Raw genomic sequence first — 19,150 nt, 5'->3', positions numbered from 1 at the left:
TGGAGAAAGGGGATTAACCACCCGTGGAGTTGAGCGTAAATCCCCCCACCCCCGCTGTTCTCCCCACAGATCACCTTTGATGTTCCCTCTTATAGTCCCACCTGATGGTTTGAAAAGATGAGCTCTCCATCCTGCATTGAGCGCAGGGGCGCGTTGATAATCAGTTGCTTCAATGGCTCGAAGGAATTGGTGAGTTCCAGAACAATATTGACTCCGAAAAGTATGTAGTTCGTAAGAGTTCACATGTCTGACTTTCACCCTTGTCCGATTCCTTGCAGTTTGCAGGTTGACCCCAGCGAAGAGTTCCTCATGGTAGCTGACGAAGTTCAGGCAAGGATTTGGCTTATCGTACACAGTTCAATAAAATAAGGCCAGAATGTAACCTGTTGCTTGCTCCCTTATTCAGGTGTGGAGAGAAAATATGAAGTTCGGGAATAATGCCTCCGGCGGTAAAATTAGTTAAGTCTATTGTGGTGAGAAGAGTTCCCCTTGTTTGTCCCTTTGTCTCACCTTGTTGTCCTTTTGTTCCCCTTAGGGGCCGGGGTACGGCGAGGATGCAATGGAGACTGCGCCAACCCGTGAAGAGGAATAGTACCCCCGGCAGTAATCGGGTAAATCTATGGGGGTAGTTACTATTGCCTCTGTTTCTTCCCTTGGCTCACCTTTGCTGTTCTTGTGTTCCCCTTGGGTGCCAGAGTGCGGCGGGAACGTGCAGAAGGATGCGGTGGATCGTGAGGATGCTGCGAAGGCCGGTGAGTTCAGCGCGGCGCTGCAGCAGGCGAGGCGGCGTGCGTAAAATGCTTCTTTCTTCCAGCTCGAAGGCGCAGTGGATCTGGAATTCAGGTAAGGATCGAAGGTTTTGCTCTTATTCTAACCTCTTCTCCTTCTGTTCCTCCCTTTTTCTAGGAGCTGCAGACTCGAGGCGGGCGTGGCAGAAGACTGGATGCAGGCTTGCAGACACGGTGAGCGTTACGCTGCTGGATGCAGAATAACGCGAAGCGTGTGCTGCTCTTCGGGCATGGTTTAAATAGCCTCCAAAGTAGTCCCAGGTAAGTATTCCTCCCCACCCGAGTAAAAAAAATAGTCCCAAGGTAAAATAGTCCCTTCCAAGCCTCATTTGGCTTGGAGCTTTGCAGCATGGTCTGCATCAGGTAAGTTCTACTCTATGAACCAGGCGCCATAGGCGCCAGGACCGCACCCAAACAGCCCCTAGCAGGGGTTTTTGGGCTTACTCAAAATAACTTGATGCCTGCTTCCGGGGTTGCTGGACCTGGTCTGGTTCCCCGGGGGTAGGCATCATGACCATTACTTGCACTTGCTGTGCAAAAATTCCTGAAGCATTTAAGGGTGTTTCTGTTCTTTTCTAAAGAATGAAAAACATTTCCTCAAAGGAAGCACAGCAGTGCATTTTCTTTTTACATAGGGTTTTAGACCCACCACCATTGAAGGAAAAAATTTCAGAAACCATTTCGGTGTACGGGAACTCTTGCACCATCTTGCGCACAAAAGGGTGGACCAAATGGACGATGTCACATGGGCCTGATTTTCTCTTCTCATGAGGTTGTCTCTTTTGCAAAATGTGGAACATGGCTTCTTGTTGAAGAGTGACACGGTTTTTTAAAAATGCAGCGAACTATAGAGCGTTTTTAGCTGCTTACGGTTATCTTTTTCTTCTCAGCCAACAGTTTTTTTTTTGTTTTGTTTTTTTTAGCAGTTCATTGTACATTTTCTTCAATTCAAAATCACTTATGCTCACATCGAAGAAAATGATTGTATGCTCGTTATGGTTATTAAGAGAACTGAAAGTAGGTTTCATTCTGCAAAATGTAACTATGCAGCCAGATATTGAAAAAATCTACCCAACATGGCTAGAACATCAGGTTTTCCACTACCTGCTGTAATCTGGCATCCTGCACTGCACAGGCTTGATTTCTCACAGGACAGACGTATTTTAAATCTTTCTCAGTTGGTAATAGAATTACGCTATGGATGCAAGTGCTTTATAATAAGAAAAGGTATTAATGTTGTTGTAGATCTTGAGTTCATGCTTTCTAAGTGGATTCAAGTACAACCTTTTTTGGGAAAATAATGTTCTTTTTTTTTCTCCAGAAAAAAGAACCAATGGGAGATGATGATACCATTCCAGAAATTGCTCAAAACCTTGATGACCTCTCAGCAGAAATCCTTACGGTGAGTCTTGACTGTCTGACATTGTTCACTTTTGGGCCAGTCTTCCTCTTTTTGTTAGATCGCACATGCAGTTCATTTTGGATAATTTAAACCAAAAATGTACAGCCTCACTAGTATATCCATAAATGAAAGCTACATCTACAGATGGCTTCTCCTTTAAATATTGACTATAGACTCTTCTGGAAAAATGCACTTCATAATGAACCCTTGTGTACAGGCGCGTTATTAATGACTTATATACTATATCATAATGCAACTTGTCTTCTTCGCTGTCTCCCTTCAAATTTGCGATAATGGTAGTTGAAGCACCAGTTTTGGGAATCTTACATGGGTGATTAAATAACAAAACATAAATGTGTTAATTAACTGTACTAATGTTGCTCTTTATCTTCATTTGAGTCCTGTTGAAAAAATAGTTTTAGCATCTCATTCTCACAACCAGGAGGAAATTGCATAGGAAAGATTGCATAGCCACATCGGGCACAAAGCTCATGAAAAGGCCGTATAACACGGTTTGGCCTGTGAAATATTATTGTTTAAAGGATGATACTAGTTGAACGTTTTGCCATTGTCAATATTCCCTTTTGGTGTAAAGGTTTTCAAAATTTATCTTGCAGTACTAAAAGGGCCATTTTCATTTTAATTTTGTGTCTTTTTATTTGTTGTTTTTATTTTTTAAAGCAATGAGTAAGTGGTAAAAAAAAGTTGACTGCCTGGAAGTAAGTCGCACTATATTCAGAAAGAACACCGTCTTCAAAGCCTGTTAATGTGTATCATTGGGGTGGGGCACTTGTATACTTACATTTCACATGTAGAAAGGGGCACATAGGTTGTTTAAAGTTGTTGTGGCTCAATTTATTTTCTTCCTCTCTTTTTCTGCCTGTGAGCATGTCCTGTAAGGTAATAATTTTGTATTGTGAGGGAAGAGTAGATTTTGTGGACTGGAAGTAGCATATGTGTCTACAACCGTCTTAAGTAGGCTGGAGTTTGTCTTTTAAAAAGGCACGTACAGTGTTTCTCTGACCCCAAAAAATAAACTTAAATCGAATAACTAGTAACAATTAATCTTAAACTCCCCAGAAATGTTCCAGCCCAGACTGTGTAACTACGATAGATGTAGGCTTAATTTAACCTTATTCTCGAGCCTACTGGCTAGTGAAGATTGTGCATGGAGACTGGTGTTCTATGTCGGTTAAAACAAATCTGTTAAATACCCATTATTCCAACAGGCAGTGTTCTCGAATGTTTATCTGAAATAGTTCTGCTGTTTTCGAAGACAAGACCATAGGCTCTACGGTAACTCTTTGTTCATGAATTGAAAAAACACTCCTTTATTATCATGTTGTGTCAGGGATTTATTTGATTTGTTTCAGGGTCTGACAATAACACAAATTAAAAAGCTACGGGTTCTCATAGACGAGGCCATCGAGAAGGGCAACACTGAACGGTTGAAGTTGGAAGATGAGAGGTTTGAAAGTCTGCGGGAAATTGGAAACCTCCTCCATCCCTCTGTGCCTATCAGCAATGATGAGGTGAGTTTGCTTATGCAGCCAGTTGTATTCCTTTGGTGCTCTTACCTATTTTGAAATATGCTTTTTAGGCAACCAATGGCACCAGTCCTTAATTGGCTCATCTACCGCTCATTATGTTAGTAGCCGTCAGGCTGTGCTCAGAGTGCTTTGCCGGCAGTGCCCATGTTCCTGCAGGTGTTTCTCAGTTCTGGGGCAATATGAATGTCGCTGCACATTGCAGTGGGACTTGCCACCTGATAGTTCTGAGCCATGGCATATGATAGCTTGACAATCTATTTCACTGGGGCCATGCTTATATTGATGGTGGGGTCCCCATGTTTCCATTGCATTAGTTTATGCATGTACATTTCATCCAGAAAATAGACGTCAGTATAAAAAAAATAAATGAAAAAAAACCCCAAAAAACAAGGCCGGGATTGGCACAGTAACACGTTGCTGTGTACATTGTGTGCCTTGATCTATCTGGTAGCCTGATAATGACATGTGTGTCTTCAGAAGATGCAAACCTGTGTATCAAGGCCTCTCAGACATTTTATTTTTACTGATCTGGAAGACTTTAATCGTTTTTGTATTATTTTTATTGTATTTTTAGAGCAAACGGTACATACAAATGAGTAAGTAAATGAAACAAAATTTAGTCGGAAACAAGATCTACTTCTAGACAAGTTTTGAAAAAAAGGGAAAGATGAAATCTAGTGGTGGGAGGAGGGGTAAAGCATTCCACTGCCTAGGTGCAAGAAGTGAGAAGTAGGAGGGGCCACAAGGAGCATGTGGAACAGTTAGAAGAAAAAGATTGAGAACAAAGAGTCGTAGGAGAATACAAAGAGATAAGGCGGAGCAAGGCCATTAAGGCACTCAAAAGCAATACAAAATTATTTTTAAAATGAGACCGGCTTCAAAGGATAGCCATTAAAGAGAGTGTAGAGCAGATGAAATAGCCTTGAGGGGACAGCAAACAGAGTACTACGAATAGACGAGCGATAAATAGAACGGAGAGGAGCAAGATGAGTAGAAGGAAGACCAAAAAAAGAGAGGAGCAATAAAAAAGATTTGAAAAAACAAAGGAAGATATAAGAACCTTAGAAGTAGGAAAGGTGAGGAACAAGCGAGCTTTCTGAATGTTGCATAATTGAAAGCGACAGAGCATGAAATAATAGAAATAAGTCGCAAAGGAAAGTGAGGAATCAAAGAACACCCAAGTTACGTGCGATAAGGGAAATGGGCAAAGAAGATGGAGAAAATTAAATGGAAAGGTGCAAGTGGGGGTGGAATAGTATTAGCAGGAAAGAAAAGGATCTCAGTCTTGGAAAGATTGAGGTGAAGATAACGGGAAGACATCATGCTTGTATCGCATGAAGACAAGCCAGTAGAGATGAATGAATAGAATCGGTAAAAGACAGAAGCATCTGAGAAAATCGTCAGCATATGGATGATAAAAGCCAAAAGAAAAAGCAAGAGACCCAAGCGAAGAAGTGTCGTTAACTTAAGTAGTGTCTAGGTTCGTTGATCTCCCAACATTTCCTGTATGTTTGATATTTATATTTTTTCCTGCTCCCTACAGGATAATGATAACAAGGTGGAGAAGATCTGGGGGGATTGCAGCGTGCGCAAGAAGTACTCTCATGTAGACCTTGTTGTAATGGTGGATGGTTATGAAGGAGAAAAGGGAGCCATTGTGGCTGGCAGTCGAGGTTACTTCCTGAAGGTAAGTGGTCTGCTGAGACTCTAGTCTGTTCTCTTGTCCTTCCACTGCTCGTTGTTTGAACTTGAGAGCGTGGCCCAAACTACAACCGTTTCAGTATTAACTTGTTGATGTGCTTCAAAGTTTAAGGGCATACGACTTATCCTGAAACATTTAGACATAGCAAAGATGGTGAAATTTGCACTTCAAGAGCAGGGGTATTGTATGTGTCACTTGGGCAGATTGTTTTTGATATTTGTGCTTTGCTTCCGACCCTGTCTGAAATGTAGTATCTGCGAGCGCATTTCTTGCAGTAATTGCCCTCTGCAAATTGAGTCGTCATTTTACATCTTTGCAAAGTAACCATTGCAACCGCTATTACTTGCTGACAATATGTTGTAGCTTTAAACTCTTCGCTTTTATTAAATGTGATGCACAATGAAAAGGGGAGCGTCTAGGCCTTTAGCATAGATAGCCTAACTCAAAAATAATAGCCTATTTTGCCATGAATGGATCAATCAGTTGGCAGTTAACCACTGCAGCTTGGAACATTATCAAACATGTTACTTTGTGTATGGGGCTTTGGCTGTGGTTGTTTCTTCTAAAGGGCCGTATGTTTTATTTTTATTCCGTTTTTTTCCTAACCTTTTGATAGATGGTGTTGGGCAATGTTTCCCATTTGAGTTTTCCAAGAAACAAAGTGAATCCACTTTGTTAGGAAAGGCGCATCTCAGTTAGCCCCAAATAGGTTGCTAATGTTTAATATGTTGTAGATTAGGTATCCAGTTTATGATATAAAAGTAATGAAGTTCAAAGAAATATTTTAGCAGGAATTGTTTAATTCACAATCCTGTAATATTTGCCGCCAAAATTTGTTTTTGTAAATCACACAATGAGTTTGCATCTCAAATTGCCCATAATACTCTGGTGCCAATGCATTTCGGATTTAATCCTTCTTCAGGGCGGTATTATAGCAAAAAACAAGTAGTATAGCATGACTTAATACATTGTTAACAGTATATGTACATACAACAGCCATTGTTTAAGGGTTATTACAAAAATCACATACCAATCCGCGAATCACGTCCATTTGAAGAGATAATGAGAAAGAATGAAACAAAACGGCATACCAATTAGTTAACTGAAGTAAATGTGCATATTCTCTCTATCTTTAAACTATATGTGCATGTCATACCTCGGTCATGCCAAACGCTGAAATCGTGGTGTTGTACGAGGGTACAACAAGATCTACAAGAAAGTTAAACAAAAATGCTAAGTCATCCTCAAGTCCTTCCGTAGGTAAGGCATGTGAAATCTAATTGTTACTGCTGTACTTACTAAGCTTCTGTTGTGCACAAAGCGTGACCGCAGAGTGAGCCGCTTGCAACGCGCTCGCGTTAGTTTACCTTTCGTTTTAAAGGTTACCATGGAGACGGTGCGAGGCGTTGTGGTCCTGCCTGGAGCACGTACGCCTCGCGCCCCACCCTCGGGCTCGAGCCAGGGGGCGGGGATGTCTCCATGGTGACCAACGCATTGAAAGTCGATGCGCGTGATTGTAATCTCATGTCTACTGAGCCTAAAGGCGCAGTAGCTAGAGTATTTAGGGGACTAGCAGTGTGTATTCAATTAACGGATCGTAATGATGTATGCAAGACTATAGGTCCACATTAACTAAATATGGGAAGTGGGGCGTATGAAATAAAATAATCCATAGTAATCCAACTCTGGGACATGTATTCTATCACTATGGTGTCATTTAAGCAATGAGTTTTCCACTATTATGAAGACATAAACCTAGGTATAGTGCAATCTTAGAGAAAAACATGGCAAGGAATGTAAAATGCGGTTAAATAGCGGAACAATAGCAACGGTTGTTTTCATGGAAAATATCGATCTTCTGTGAATGAAATATAAAGTTAATTCTAGTCTACAGAAATGATTTCACAAGAAACACAAAGTTTATTTCTTCATTGAGCCCCCTTGGAGTAAGGGAACTCAGACGATCTATCCAAAAGGATTCTCTTTGATCCATTTTCCTTTGGAAGTTCTCGTGGGTGTCTCTTTTAGAAACCACTTCTAGGATAACAAAGCGGATTTGAGCCAGGTTATGTCTCTTCTCATCCCAATGTCTTGACACCGCTGAGTTCAGATTGTGGTTCCTTATGCATGATCTATGTTCGTTCCACCTCATTTTTGCTACTCGCAATGTCTGACCCACATAGTACAGTCCACACGGACACTTGATGGCATAAATCACGTTAATAGAGTCACATGTAGCAAAATCTTTCAGTCTGATTGTCTCTCCTGTATGGGGATGTTTTACTGTTTCTCCTACAATTGCTACAATTCAAACAAGGAAATGTTCCAATTATTTCTGTGAGTTTCTTCTTAAGTGCTGGTTTAGTTTGAACTAGTCTGTCTTTTAGGTTTTGACTCCGCTGATAGGCAAATGTGGGTACTTCATTAAACAGGTGTTCTACTCTCTGATCACATAATAATGTGTTCCAATGTTTTTTAATAATGCACTTAATACGGTTGCTTTGACGTGAGTATTTGGACACAAAGACCAGTGGGGGAGCCGACTCTTGCCTAGTCTTTATCTTCAATAGGTCTTCTCTGCTTTGTATGGCTACTCGTGATTGAGCTGTGTTTATTTCTTCTTCCGAATATCCCCTCTCCAGGAACTTTTTCCCCATCTCTTGGATGGCTATCTTGTAGTCTTCTGGGTCACTTCTCGATCTTTTTACCCTGAGCATCTGGCTGTATGGAAGGTTTTTTATGAGACTCGGTTGATGGAAGCTAAGTTACGAGAGATTTTGAAAAACTTAAGTTTAAAGGTCAGTCACCTCGCAACATGAAACCTCATGAACTAAAGTTGATACGTGACTTATATGGAGATCCAGCAATCACAATAAGGGCTGCGGACAAAGGAGGAGGTTTAGTACTGCTTAACACTAGAGAGTATGAAGAAGAATGTGAGAGACAACTAAGTGATGGCAATACATATGCCAGATTGACACAAGATCCCACACCAGAGATAAAAGAAAATTTGAAGACTTTACTAGATAAAGCGGAGGAATTGGAGTGGATTAATCATCACACAAAGACATTTTTGACCAATTCACACCCGAAAATACCACACTTTTATACCCTTCCAAAGGTACATAAAGACCTCATCAAACCCCCTGGGAGACCTATTGTAGCAGGGATAAACAGCATACTAGAACCTTTAGGCAAATATGTGGACTATTTTTTACAGCCACTGATTCAAAAAACCAATACATACATCAAGGACTCAACCCATTTTTTACAACTCTTGAACGGAACTCCATTCAATTGCAACAACATCTGTTTTACTATCGATGTTAAAAGCCTCTACACATCGATCCCCCACGATTTAGGGGGTGAGGCGGTGGAATGGATTCTACTCAATGCTGAAGAGATACCAGCTCAGAAAGAATTCATAATGGTACTCCTGGAGTTTATTAGCAATAACTCATATTTCCGATATAAGAATGACTACTATCTCCAAGTGGCTGGGACAGCCATGGGAGCCACTATGGCCCCCTCCTATGCTAACTCATTCATGTACAAATTTGAATTTGAAAACATACTACAAAATGAACATTGGTACCCAAAATTGGGTCTTTGGATCAGGTATATCGACGACATATTTGGAATATGGAAAGATACAGAAGAAGAACTGCTCAACTTCTTCACATATCTCAACAACATAGATGCCCGTTTCCAATTTACTCAAGAACACTCCCTAACTAACGTCCACTTTCTGGATGTAGACATTAAGATTACCAACACAGGCTATCAGACCACCATCTTTCGAAAACCCACAGATCGGAACAATCTATTACGCCTTAGCTTCCATCAACCGAGTCTCATAAAAAACCTTTCATACAGCCAGATGCTCAGGGTAAAAAGATTGGTAAGTGACCCAGAAGACTACAAGATAGCCATCCAAGAGATGGGGGAAAAAGTTCCTGGAGAGGGGATATTCGGAAGAAAAAATAAACACAGCTCAATCACGAGTAGCCACACAAAGCAGAGAAGACCTATTGAAGATAAAGACTAGGCAAGAGTCGGCTCCCCCACTGGTCTTTGTGTCCAAATACTCACGTCAAAGCAACCGTATTAAGTGCATTATTAAAAAACATTAGAACACATTATTATGTGATCAGAGAGTAGAACACCTGTTTAATGAAGTACCCACATTTGCCTATCAGCGGAGTCAAAACCTAAAAGACAGACTAGTTCAAACTAAACCAGCACTTAAAGGATAGTTCCGGGATTTTTTTTTTATTGTCCCTACGGTTCGGCCATGTGTTTTTAAGCATAACTCGGTAGATCGTAGAAAACTTTCCTATGGACCTTACCCGACTTTTCGTCCATTAACGCACTCGAAATCAGCCGCCATTTTCTGATAATCCTATCATTTCCCCCCATCGCCCTGGCTCACCTGCTTTTGCGGCACTAAATCAAATCCCCCGCCCCTGAAACAGACTTTATCAAAACATTCATATTCCCCACCTCTATCCGTGACGTGACTGAGCTGCGTAGGCAAACGCGCCCAGGCGTCTTCTACGCGACTCCACACAGAACCCGGAAATCAACACAGATGAGCTCACACAACACAGCGCGCCACAATTGGGAATATGAAACTGTACTTTTAAATTAAACCGCAAGATTGTAAATTTGGTAAAGTACATTTATTTGACATCAAATGTTTTGAGAATATTCAGCGATTTGCATTTTTATTTGCTCACGTTCCAAAAAGTTCGTTTTGAGGCACGCGATGTTCCTTTGCTGTACACAGGGTCTTAGAGATCATCTCACAATACAGCGCCACAATTCGGAATATGAAACTGTGGTTTAACAGCAAACGGCAAGATTGTACATTTGGCAAAGTACATTTATTGGACATCAAATGTTTAGAGAATATTCAGGGATTTGCATTTTTCTTTGCTCTCGATCCAAAATAGTTCGTCTTGAGGCAAGCGATGTTCGTGTGCAGTACACAGGGTGTTGGTTTACGATAAAATAAGCTCTTCGGTCGCACTGATAATCGCATGGCTGTTCCAACAACGAGGCACTAGGCCACCACAACGGTCTGTATGTTGCATCTAGCCGTTAGTACCGCGTAAGGGCATACTTGTACTTGGCGATCGTCCCATAAAATGGTCAGGGTGGTAACGTTGTTCACGCGGAGAAGCAACTGGTGGTTGGAAAACCCATTCGCCGGTGTCTGGTACTCGTGACACATGCAATAATAAAGGATGTACCTGTTTGAAAAACATAAAAAATGAAATTAGTCTCACCATCAGATCTTTATTAAAATTATTCATTTTATATATTCGGTCGGGAAATTATTTCATAGCTAGGACAGTGCAACTGGGTATTATACGTCAAGGGGGGGCTGTAGGATACTGAGACAGTCCCCCAGTGCAGGGGTTGACAGGGAGGCAGTGCAGGTGGAGAGTGGAAGGGCCCAGGACCGATGTCGCAGACAGTGGACCAGTTGTAGCAGGGGAGAGGGAGAGAGAAAGCAGAAGCAAAGAGGAAGGTTTTGAGGTGCTTCCGTAAAAGGAGATGGTTCTCCTCAAGATAGTGCGCGGTACAAAACAATATGCCACATAGAACGAACAAGTTTAAATTGCGGTATAAACTCATCTAAAGAGTTACTTACATTATATTTGCATTTTCCATTGTTTCTGTGCGTAGGGCAGCCCCGAAATACCACTCCTTCTATGCCGACGTTATTTCTTCTAATGAACGAACATTAAATGGCTATCGTTTCTGAAATTTTATTCATTATCGTTTCTTACGTTATTGCACCACACCCCCAAAAAGAAGTCTTTCGGGATGGTCCCGGCCTGTCAAGGTCAAATAACAATAGAACCTTATACTGAGTCGTGGGCCATTCCGGCACCCGAGCAAAAAATCAAAGCAGCTGACCTTCACTTTGAAGGAGCACACATTCCTAGTTAGCTACATTCAGTGTAAGGCCATCTCACAGGACTTGAAATTTACACTCCTTCTTTGCATTTTGTCTGCGTGCTTTGCAGCCCCAGAGAACCATAAATACGGAGACATTCTATATTTTTTGAAAAATGATTTATATTACTGTTTGGTTTAATTTAATGCGCAAATGAACAAGGGTGGAGAGGCACATTGCATGTACACTGAGCAATCACTTTTATTTACACAATACATAGCTACACATATTCAATGGGCCTGCGACATGAGGAGACTCGAGAGCAAAGTCACAGGTGACACCCGGGTGGTTCGCACTACTGCACGGTGAAGGGAGGGGCAAGGGTGGAGAGGCACATTGCATGTACACTGAGCAATCACTTTTATTTACACAATACATAGCTACACATATTCAATGGGCCTGCGACATGAGGAGACTCGAGAGCAAAGTCACAGGTGACACCCGGGTGGTTCGCACTACTGCACGGTGAAGGGAGGGGCAAGGGTGGAGAGGCACATTGCATGTACACTGAGCAATCACTTTTATTTACACAATACATAGCTACACATATTCAATGGGCCTGCGACATGAGGAGACTCAAAAGCAAAGTCACAAATTACAATCATTAAAACCGTGATGTGTATTTCTCAATGAGCTCTTCTTTAGGTGGACATGGAACAGAGGCAATGTTGGGTGGCAATGCAGTTGTCCCCTGCACAGGTTCGTTCACAACTCCATGTATGTGCCTATCTAGGACATCAACAATAAGTCTCTCAATAAACTCATATTGCATATCCTCAAACACTGGTTTGATCACCCATTGTTTACTTCTTTTAGTGAAGGCCTTATTGTAGCGAAGCGTCCCTAAAGTTCCGGTCGTCCTACTTTGTTGAAGGCCAACATTATGGTTATGTGCCAAGACCGCTAGAAGAGTCCGATTTATCATGCCCTCCATGCCAAAATGCAATCGTTTTGGCCTGTACTTTAGGCACATATTGTGGAACACCTCCAAATCTCCTGTGTGGCAGAATTCCCTGAGTCCCCTCAAATCTCTTGTTATAGTTTTATCAAATACAATCTTTTCAATGGCTTTGTGAGTGGGTGATGAAGGAATCAACCACTTCTTCTTCCGTGCCTCCTCTGTGGACAAATGGCCATGTTCACAATTGTGGAAATGTTGGTTTGTGTTCCAACGGTGAACCTTGGTACAGTGTAGCATTACTGACCGCCATTTTTCCAGTAGAATTTCCAACGACCCTCCACGTGTTTTTGAGCTCCACCAAAGATGGTTGCTGATTGACTTGGACCACTGTGAAATACCTTGCATATCTTTTTTTTTACCTGCAGCCGACATTTTATTATTGATTGTTTTTGCAAGATGCCAAACGTCAAATTGGTGATTTATATTTTTGTACTCTTCTCTCATTGTCTTGCCAATTGAAACGTGTCTGTCCGTGGCTATCGGGTCGATCACCATTCCCCGCGATTGTAGTACTTGCAATGATGCTACAAAGCCAACTTTCTCCATGGCCACTGAGGATGTACTTTGTGACACCTGCACGACCACCGAACTCACAATTTTCTTACTTTCCATGTCCTGAAAGTGGTAGGTGCAGTACTTGGCTGAAAATCCTGGGCTGTCGCACTGTCCATCACCGGCTAGCCTGAACCGTTTGCCCGCGAATGTACTATCAATAGACATTTTTTCCATTCTCCAAGCTTCGCTAATGGCTGGAAATAGATAATCTGTTTGGTATTTGTAGAACTGAGTTTTCGCAATGAAATGGATTCCCACAAACTGAAAGAAAGACTCTAACTTTTTAAAACTTGAACCACTAAAAAGTGCAGCCGCTGCACAAAGTAGATTGCCTGCTGGCAGTTGCCCCAGCATGGGTTGTGCAGACCATGAGAAAGGATGATATTTTGTACAGGTGGCATGTATTTTAAGGTTAGTGCCTCGAATTGCACGAGTCACATTAATCAATGGCTCCCCACATACTTCCCCACCAACCGAATGCCCACATTTCAGGTCCAGGCTCTTCATCCGTTGACTGGTCCTCCCAACTGCCGTCCAAATCCCCATCGTTTTCGCATGCTTGCCTTTCCAGTAGTTCTTCCTCGGTGTACTCGGGCTCGTACATATACGGCATTATTGTAGCCATTGTGTGGTAAAGAAAGTAAAATAATTTACAGAGATGGTACAGGTGTTCACAAGGCCTAGAAGCGGCGAAGGTAGCTGACCAGAGCACAGAAACGAGTCACAGAATACTCAAAGTAACACAGAGAGAGTAATGGAATCGAAAATCTGCTGCTGTGTGTTGTGAAACGGTGTGTTTATACTTATTGAGGAAAGAGGCGTCCTGCCATTTCCATGGCGACACTTCATTAGCTGAGGCGCAGCGATTGTTGACACGAAACGTGCTTTGGCGTTGGGAAATGGGCGGTACGCGTCTGCTGATGTCAGGCTCAGGGGCGGGGGATTTGATTTAGTGCCGCAAAAGCAGGTGAGCCAGGGCGATGGGGGGAAATGATAGGATTATCAGAAAATGGCGGCTGATTTCGAGTGCGTTAATGGACGAAAAGTCGGGTAAGGTCCATAGGAAAGTTTTCTACGATCTACCGAGTTATGCTTAAAAACACATGGCCGAACCGTAGGGACAATAAAAAAAAAGTCCCGGAACTATCCTTTAAGAAGAAACTCACAGAAAGAATTGGAACATTTCCTTGTTTGAATTGTAGCAATTGTAGCTATGTGATGAAAGGAGAAACAGTAAAACATCCCCATACAGGAGAGACAATCAGATTGAATGATTTTGCTACATGTGACTCTATTAACGTGATTTATGCCCTCAAGTGTCCGTGTGGACTGTACTATGTAGGTCAGACATTGCGAGTAGCAAAAATTAGGTGGAACGAACATAGATCATGCATAAGGAACCACAATCTGAACTCAGCGGTGTCAAGACATTGGGATGAGAAGAGACATAACCTGGCTCAAATCCGCTTTGTTATCCTAGAAGTGGTTTCTAAAAGAGACACCCACGAGAACTTCCAAAGGAAAATGGATCAAAGAGAATCCTTTTGGATAGATCGTCTGAGTTCCCTTACTCCAAGGGGGCTCAATGAAGAAATAAACTTTGTGTTTCTTGTGAAATCATTTCTGTAGAATAGAATTAACTTTATATTTCATTCACAGAAGATCGATATTTTCCATGAAAACAACCGTTGCTATTGTTCCGCTATTTAACCGCATTTTACATTCCTTGCCATGTTTTTCTCTAAGATTGCACTATACCTAGGTTTATGTCTTCATAATAGTGGAAAACTCATTGCTTAAATTACACCATAGTGATAGAATACATGTCCCAGAGTTGGATTACTATGGATTATTTTATTTCATACACCCCACTTCCCATATTTAGTCAATGTGGACCTATAGTCTTGCATACATCATTACGATCCGTTAATTGAATACACACTGCTAGTCCCCTAAATACTCTAGCTACTGCGCCTTTAGGCTCAGTAGACATGAGATTACAATCACGTGCATCGACTTTCAATGCGTTTGTCACCATGGAGACATCCCCGCCCCCTGGCTCGAGCCCGAGGGTGTGGCGCGAGGCGTACGTGCTCCAGCAGGACCACGACGCCTCGCACCGTCTCCATGGTAACCTTTAAAACGAAAGGTAAACTAACGCGAGCGCGTTGCAAGTGGCTCACTCTGCGGTCACGCTTTGTGCACAACAGAAGCTTAGTAAGTACAGCAGTAACAATTAGATTTCACATGCTTTACCTACGGAAGGACTTGAGGATGACTTAGCATTTTTGTTTAACTTTCTTGTAGATCTTGTTGTACCCTCGTACAACACCACGCTTTCAGCGTTTGGCATGACCGAGGTATGACATGCACATATAGTTTAAAGATAGAGAGAATATGCACATTTACTTCAGTTAACTAATTGGTATGCCGTTTTGTTTCATTCTTTCTCATTATCTCTTCAAATGGACGTGATTCGCGGATTGGTATGTGATTTTTGTAATAACCCTTAAACAATGGCTGTTGTATGTACATATACTGTTAACAATGTAATAAGTCATGCTATACTACTTGTTTTTTGCTATAATACCGCCCTGAAGAAGGATTAAATCCGAAATGCATTGGCACCAGAGTATTATGGGCAATTTGAGATGCAAACTCATTGTGTGATTTACAAAAACAAATTTTGGCGCCAAATATTACAGGATTGTGAATTAAACAATTCCTGCTAAAATATTTCTTTGAACTTCATTACTTTTATATCGTAAACTGGATACCTAATCTACAACATATATTAAACATTAGCAACCTATTTGGGGCTAACTGAGATGCGCCTTTCCTAACAAAGTGGATTCACTTTGTTTCTTGGAAGTTTTTTGTTCGATTAGGTCCTAGTGCCACAGGACCGTTTTTGGATTGGCAGCTCCAGGCGAGAACATCACGATAAACTTACTGTATAGTGAATTTATGATTTTCTTAATATAAGCAACTACTATAATACGTGGTGCCCTCCTCACCCTCTTTTTCCTATTTGAGTTTTCCCTTCAATGATTTCAATGGAACCCCCAAGCATTACTGTCTGTTTTGGTATCCTGTCTGCATTTGGAGCTAGTGAGGCCTTTGAAGCCTCACCCACCTGTTTTAACTCACTTGTCCGGTTAGTCCCCAAGGCTGCCAGTGCAGAGGAGAGCTTTCTCCCATTTGTATTGTCCTGTGTTTTTACTTTGTAACACAAACCACCTTCAGCACAGTGTTGCAGTTTACCCCTTTTCTTTGTCCGGTAACTATTTTAAAGCATTTCTGATGTCTAGGGTAGGCTGGAGCAGTGAACTGCATTTTGCAACTTTTTTTTTTTAACAAGATAATCTGGCTCATTCTGAGCCTGCCGGTCCGGAAACAGCAGTGCCAGTAAGCTTACCGGCACCGTTGTTTCCAGACCAGCATACTACAACTCTGCGGGCGGGTGCTGTCCCACCCGCAGAGTTTTCACAGAGGCACTGGGACCGTTGTTAACATTGCTGGTACTTCTGTGGCCCCGCACCCATAGAGTCCTACAGTACTCTATGGGAATGAGGAAGCGCCTGACATTCCGCTCCGCCAGGGTTGTCATTCCCCGGTGTTACCGGGAAATCGGGTGCCGGTAAATCATTACGGGCCTGGCAGCAACCTGCTGGTATCACTGGCACCGTTACCGCCGGACCCGTAATGAGAACCTATGTTTTTTTTTTATTTTAAGTACCTGGAAGAATCACGACAGAAGCAGGTGATGGATGCCAAAAATAATAGTTTTAATTGAAGGGTATGCAGAATATAATTAACTAAGATGGTAATCTGTCCTGGACAGTTACTTTACTGTCAAAAGTCTTGGGGCAAAAGTGGTTCTTGGTCTTCTCCTATTTGCTAGAACCTGGGTAGGCCCACCAGTTACTTCTGCTCTCCTCCATTGTTCAGTACTCTGCAATAGTCAACAACAAAGCCTCTGTTACCATTAGGATATTTATCCTTTACTTCGTGCTTGTCCCAGGACCAATCAGGGACGTTCACTGCTATTCTCTTCCTGATCGAGTCCCGTTGAATCTGCCTGCCCCCTAATAGAGCTGCCATCCTGAACCTCTGCATTGCCTTGCTTGAGGAATCGAACAGCTCCTCCCTCGCCCTCCCAACACTTGTGCGTCCACTGAGTCAGTGCTGCAGATGACTGTTCCCTGTGTATGGGTGAGCCCCTCCTCCGGCCCGGTGATTGTAAGCCTCCCACACGTCCCTCACGGGACAGGCACAGGCCCGGTGCTGCGCATATGTCCCACAGCTCTCCCGAGGTCCCGCGGCAGGAAATGCCATGTAGGCGCATCCACCAGGTGAGTCATGGCCCCTTTTAAGAGGGGGTGTCTCAGGCCCATGTCTCTTCCTATACCTTGCCCCTGCAGTGCTGGTGCTGCCTCGGGCAGTGTTGACACCGTCTCTGTCGGTGCTGCCTCGGTCGGCGGTGGTTCCCTCTCACAGTACCATATACTCAAAGTGGCTGTTCCATGCGTTTCGTGGGCCTGTTTTTTGGCCAGTTTATTTTGCAGCAGTCTTCCCGTTCTCTGACTGGAAACCGCCAAATAAAGCCACGCACTTTTGAGGTACCCTGTCTTGGATTCCTGCTTTGTGTGATGGAGCTAGTTGAAACTTGTTATGGGACTGTCTGGTGGTAATCCAAATTTCTCATAGTGAATGTCTTTTGCTGGGCAGATGTGGGTTAGTTGGTTGTCCATGATTGGATGGCCACTACCCGTTTGAATGGTACAGGCCTTGCCTATTGGTTAGCTGGGGTAGGCACTGCTGGACTTTGGCTATAAAGAGGGTCTGGAGCCATTCTAGAGATTGACAACTTATACCCAAAAATCCAACGAGGGAAGACGACGCCGAGAAGACCCAGAGGACTGGAGCAGTACTAACCAGCATTGCCCAAGCAAACCCCCAGGGATACTCTGCTTCATATCCTGTAACCAGGACAGACCTTCAATGCCTTAGTTTCCCATACGGAGTAGAGTAGAGTGGAGTGGAGTAGAGTGGAGTAGAGTGGAGTAGAGTGGAGTAGAGTGGAGTAGAGTGGAGTAGAGTAGAGTGGAGTAGAGTAGAGTGGAGTAGAGTGGAGTAGAGTGGAGTAGAGTGGAGTGGAGTAGAGTGGAGTAGAGTGGAGTAGAGTGGAGTAGAGTGGAGTAGAGTGGAGTAGAGTAGAGTGGAGTAGAGTGGAGTAGAGTGGAGTAGAGTGGAGTAGAGTGGAGTAGAGTGGAGTAGAGTGGAGTAGAGTGGAGTAGAGTGGAGTAGAGTGGAGTAGAGTGGAGTAGAGTGGAGTAGAGTGGAGTAGAGTGGAGTAGAGTGGAGTAGAGTGGAGTAGAGTAGAGTGGAGTGGAGTGGAGTGGAGTGGAGTGGAGTAGAGTAGAGTGGAGTTCCTGTCCTGCCTTCAGTGGAGTTTGTCAGAGTACCTGGTTTATACTAGGGCTGACCACTGATGAGCCACTGTTGCTACAGAGATAACCATCCTGAGCTGGCACTTCAGACTTGGTGTTTCTTCATTTTGTGGTCCAGGGGTCACATAACATGCAGCAACTGGACCCCACTTGGCATATGGGAACTGTCTTGAGCCTGTGTTTCAGCCAAGATCTAAACCTTCAAATCCCTGACCAAGGTTTCTTAGCAGTCCCTGCAGTGTTCTGGGGGGTCCTCCATTGTGGTAGTGGCAACGACCATTGTCCAAGGTTACCTGTCTTGTCTCGCTTGGCGTCTTCTGAAACTGTCTGCTTGGCTCGAGCGATTCTGACTTGCCTGTGGGGTGGTTTCGGGCCTTGGTGCCCTTCGCACCCAAGAGGGATTGCATAGCAAAAAGTCCACTCATATCTGTACACTTACCTGTTCTTGAGCAGTTAAGTTCTGGTCTAGGATTCGTCCCTGGGGAACCCTTATGTTCGAATTGTGAGTGACCCCCTTTCTTTTTCAAAACTTAATTTACCTAAAGTGTGCTTTTACCTTTAAATAACTTACTAGTTGGCTTTGGCAAAGTATTGTGCAGAGGGACTTTTTTCTACTTCCTAAATCCCTTTCCAGATACTTACCCGAGGACTGAACCCTGGAAATTACCCGATGAGGAAAGGAATGCACAAGTTGAAGCTAACTACTATTTCTGATGTTTGTTAATCTGCTTAGAATCACATGCTGTGCATATGGGCCGACATCCAGTGCTA

The 19,150-nt window shown here is 42.9% G+C and overlaps 1 protein-coding gene across 1 annotated transcript in view; it reads left to right on the top strand.

Annotated features, from left to right (window-relative positions):
• The window catches only part of SARS1 (seryl-tRNA synthetase 1), a 345,554-nt gene that overhangs the window by 106,443 nt on the left and 219,961 nt on the right, over window positions 1-19,150 (top strand). The window contains exons 3-5 of the mRNA XM_069633659.1: window positions 2,110-2,190; window positions 3,564-3,722; window positions 5,284-5,427. Of these exons, the coding sequence (XP_069489760.1) occupies window positions 2,110-2,190; window positions 3,564-3,722; window positions 5,284-5,427 (384 nt within the window). The remainder of the gene's footprint in view (window positions 1-2,109; window positions 2,191-3,563; window positions 3,723-5,283; window positions 5,428-19,150) is intronic.

This window comes from Ambystoma mexicanum, chromosome 13 (assembly GCF_040938575.1).
Source record: "Ambystoma mexicanum isolate Mex_15411 chromosome 13, UKY_AmexF1_1, whole genome shotgun sequence".
NCBI classification, from domain to species: Eukaryota; Metazoa; Chordata; class Amphibia; order Caudata; family Ambystomatidae; genus Ambystoma; species Ambystoma mexicanum.
This window is presented reverse-complemented; position numbering and strand designations above follow the sequence as displayed.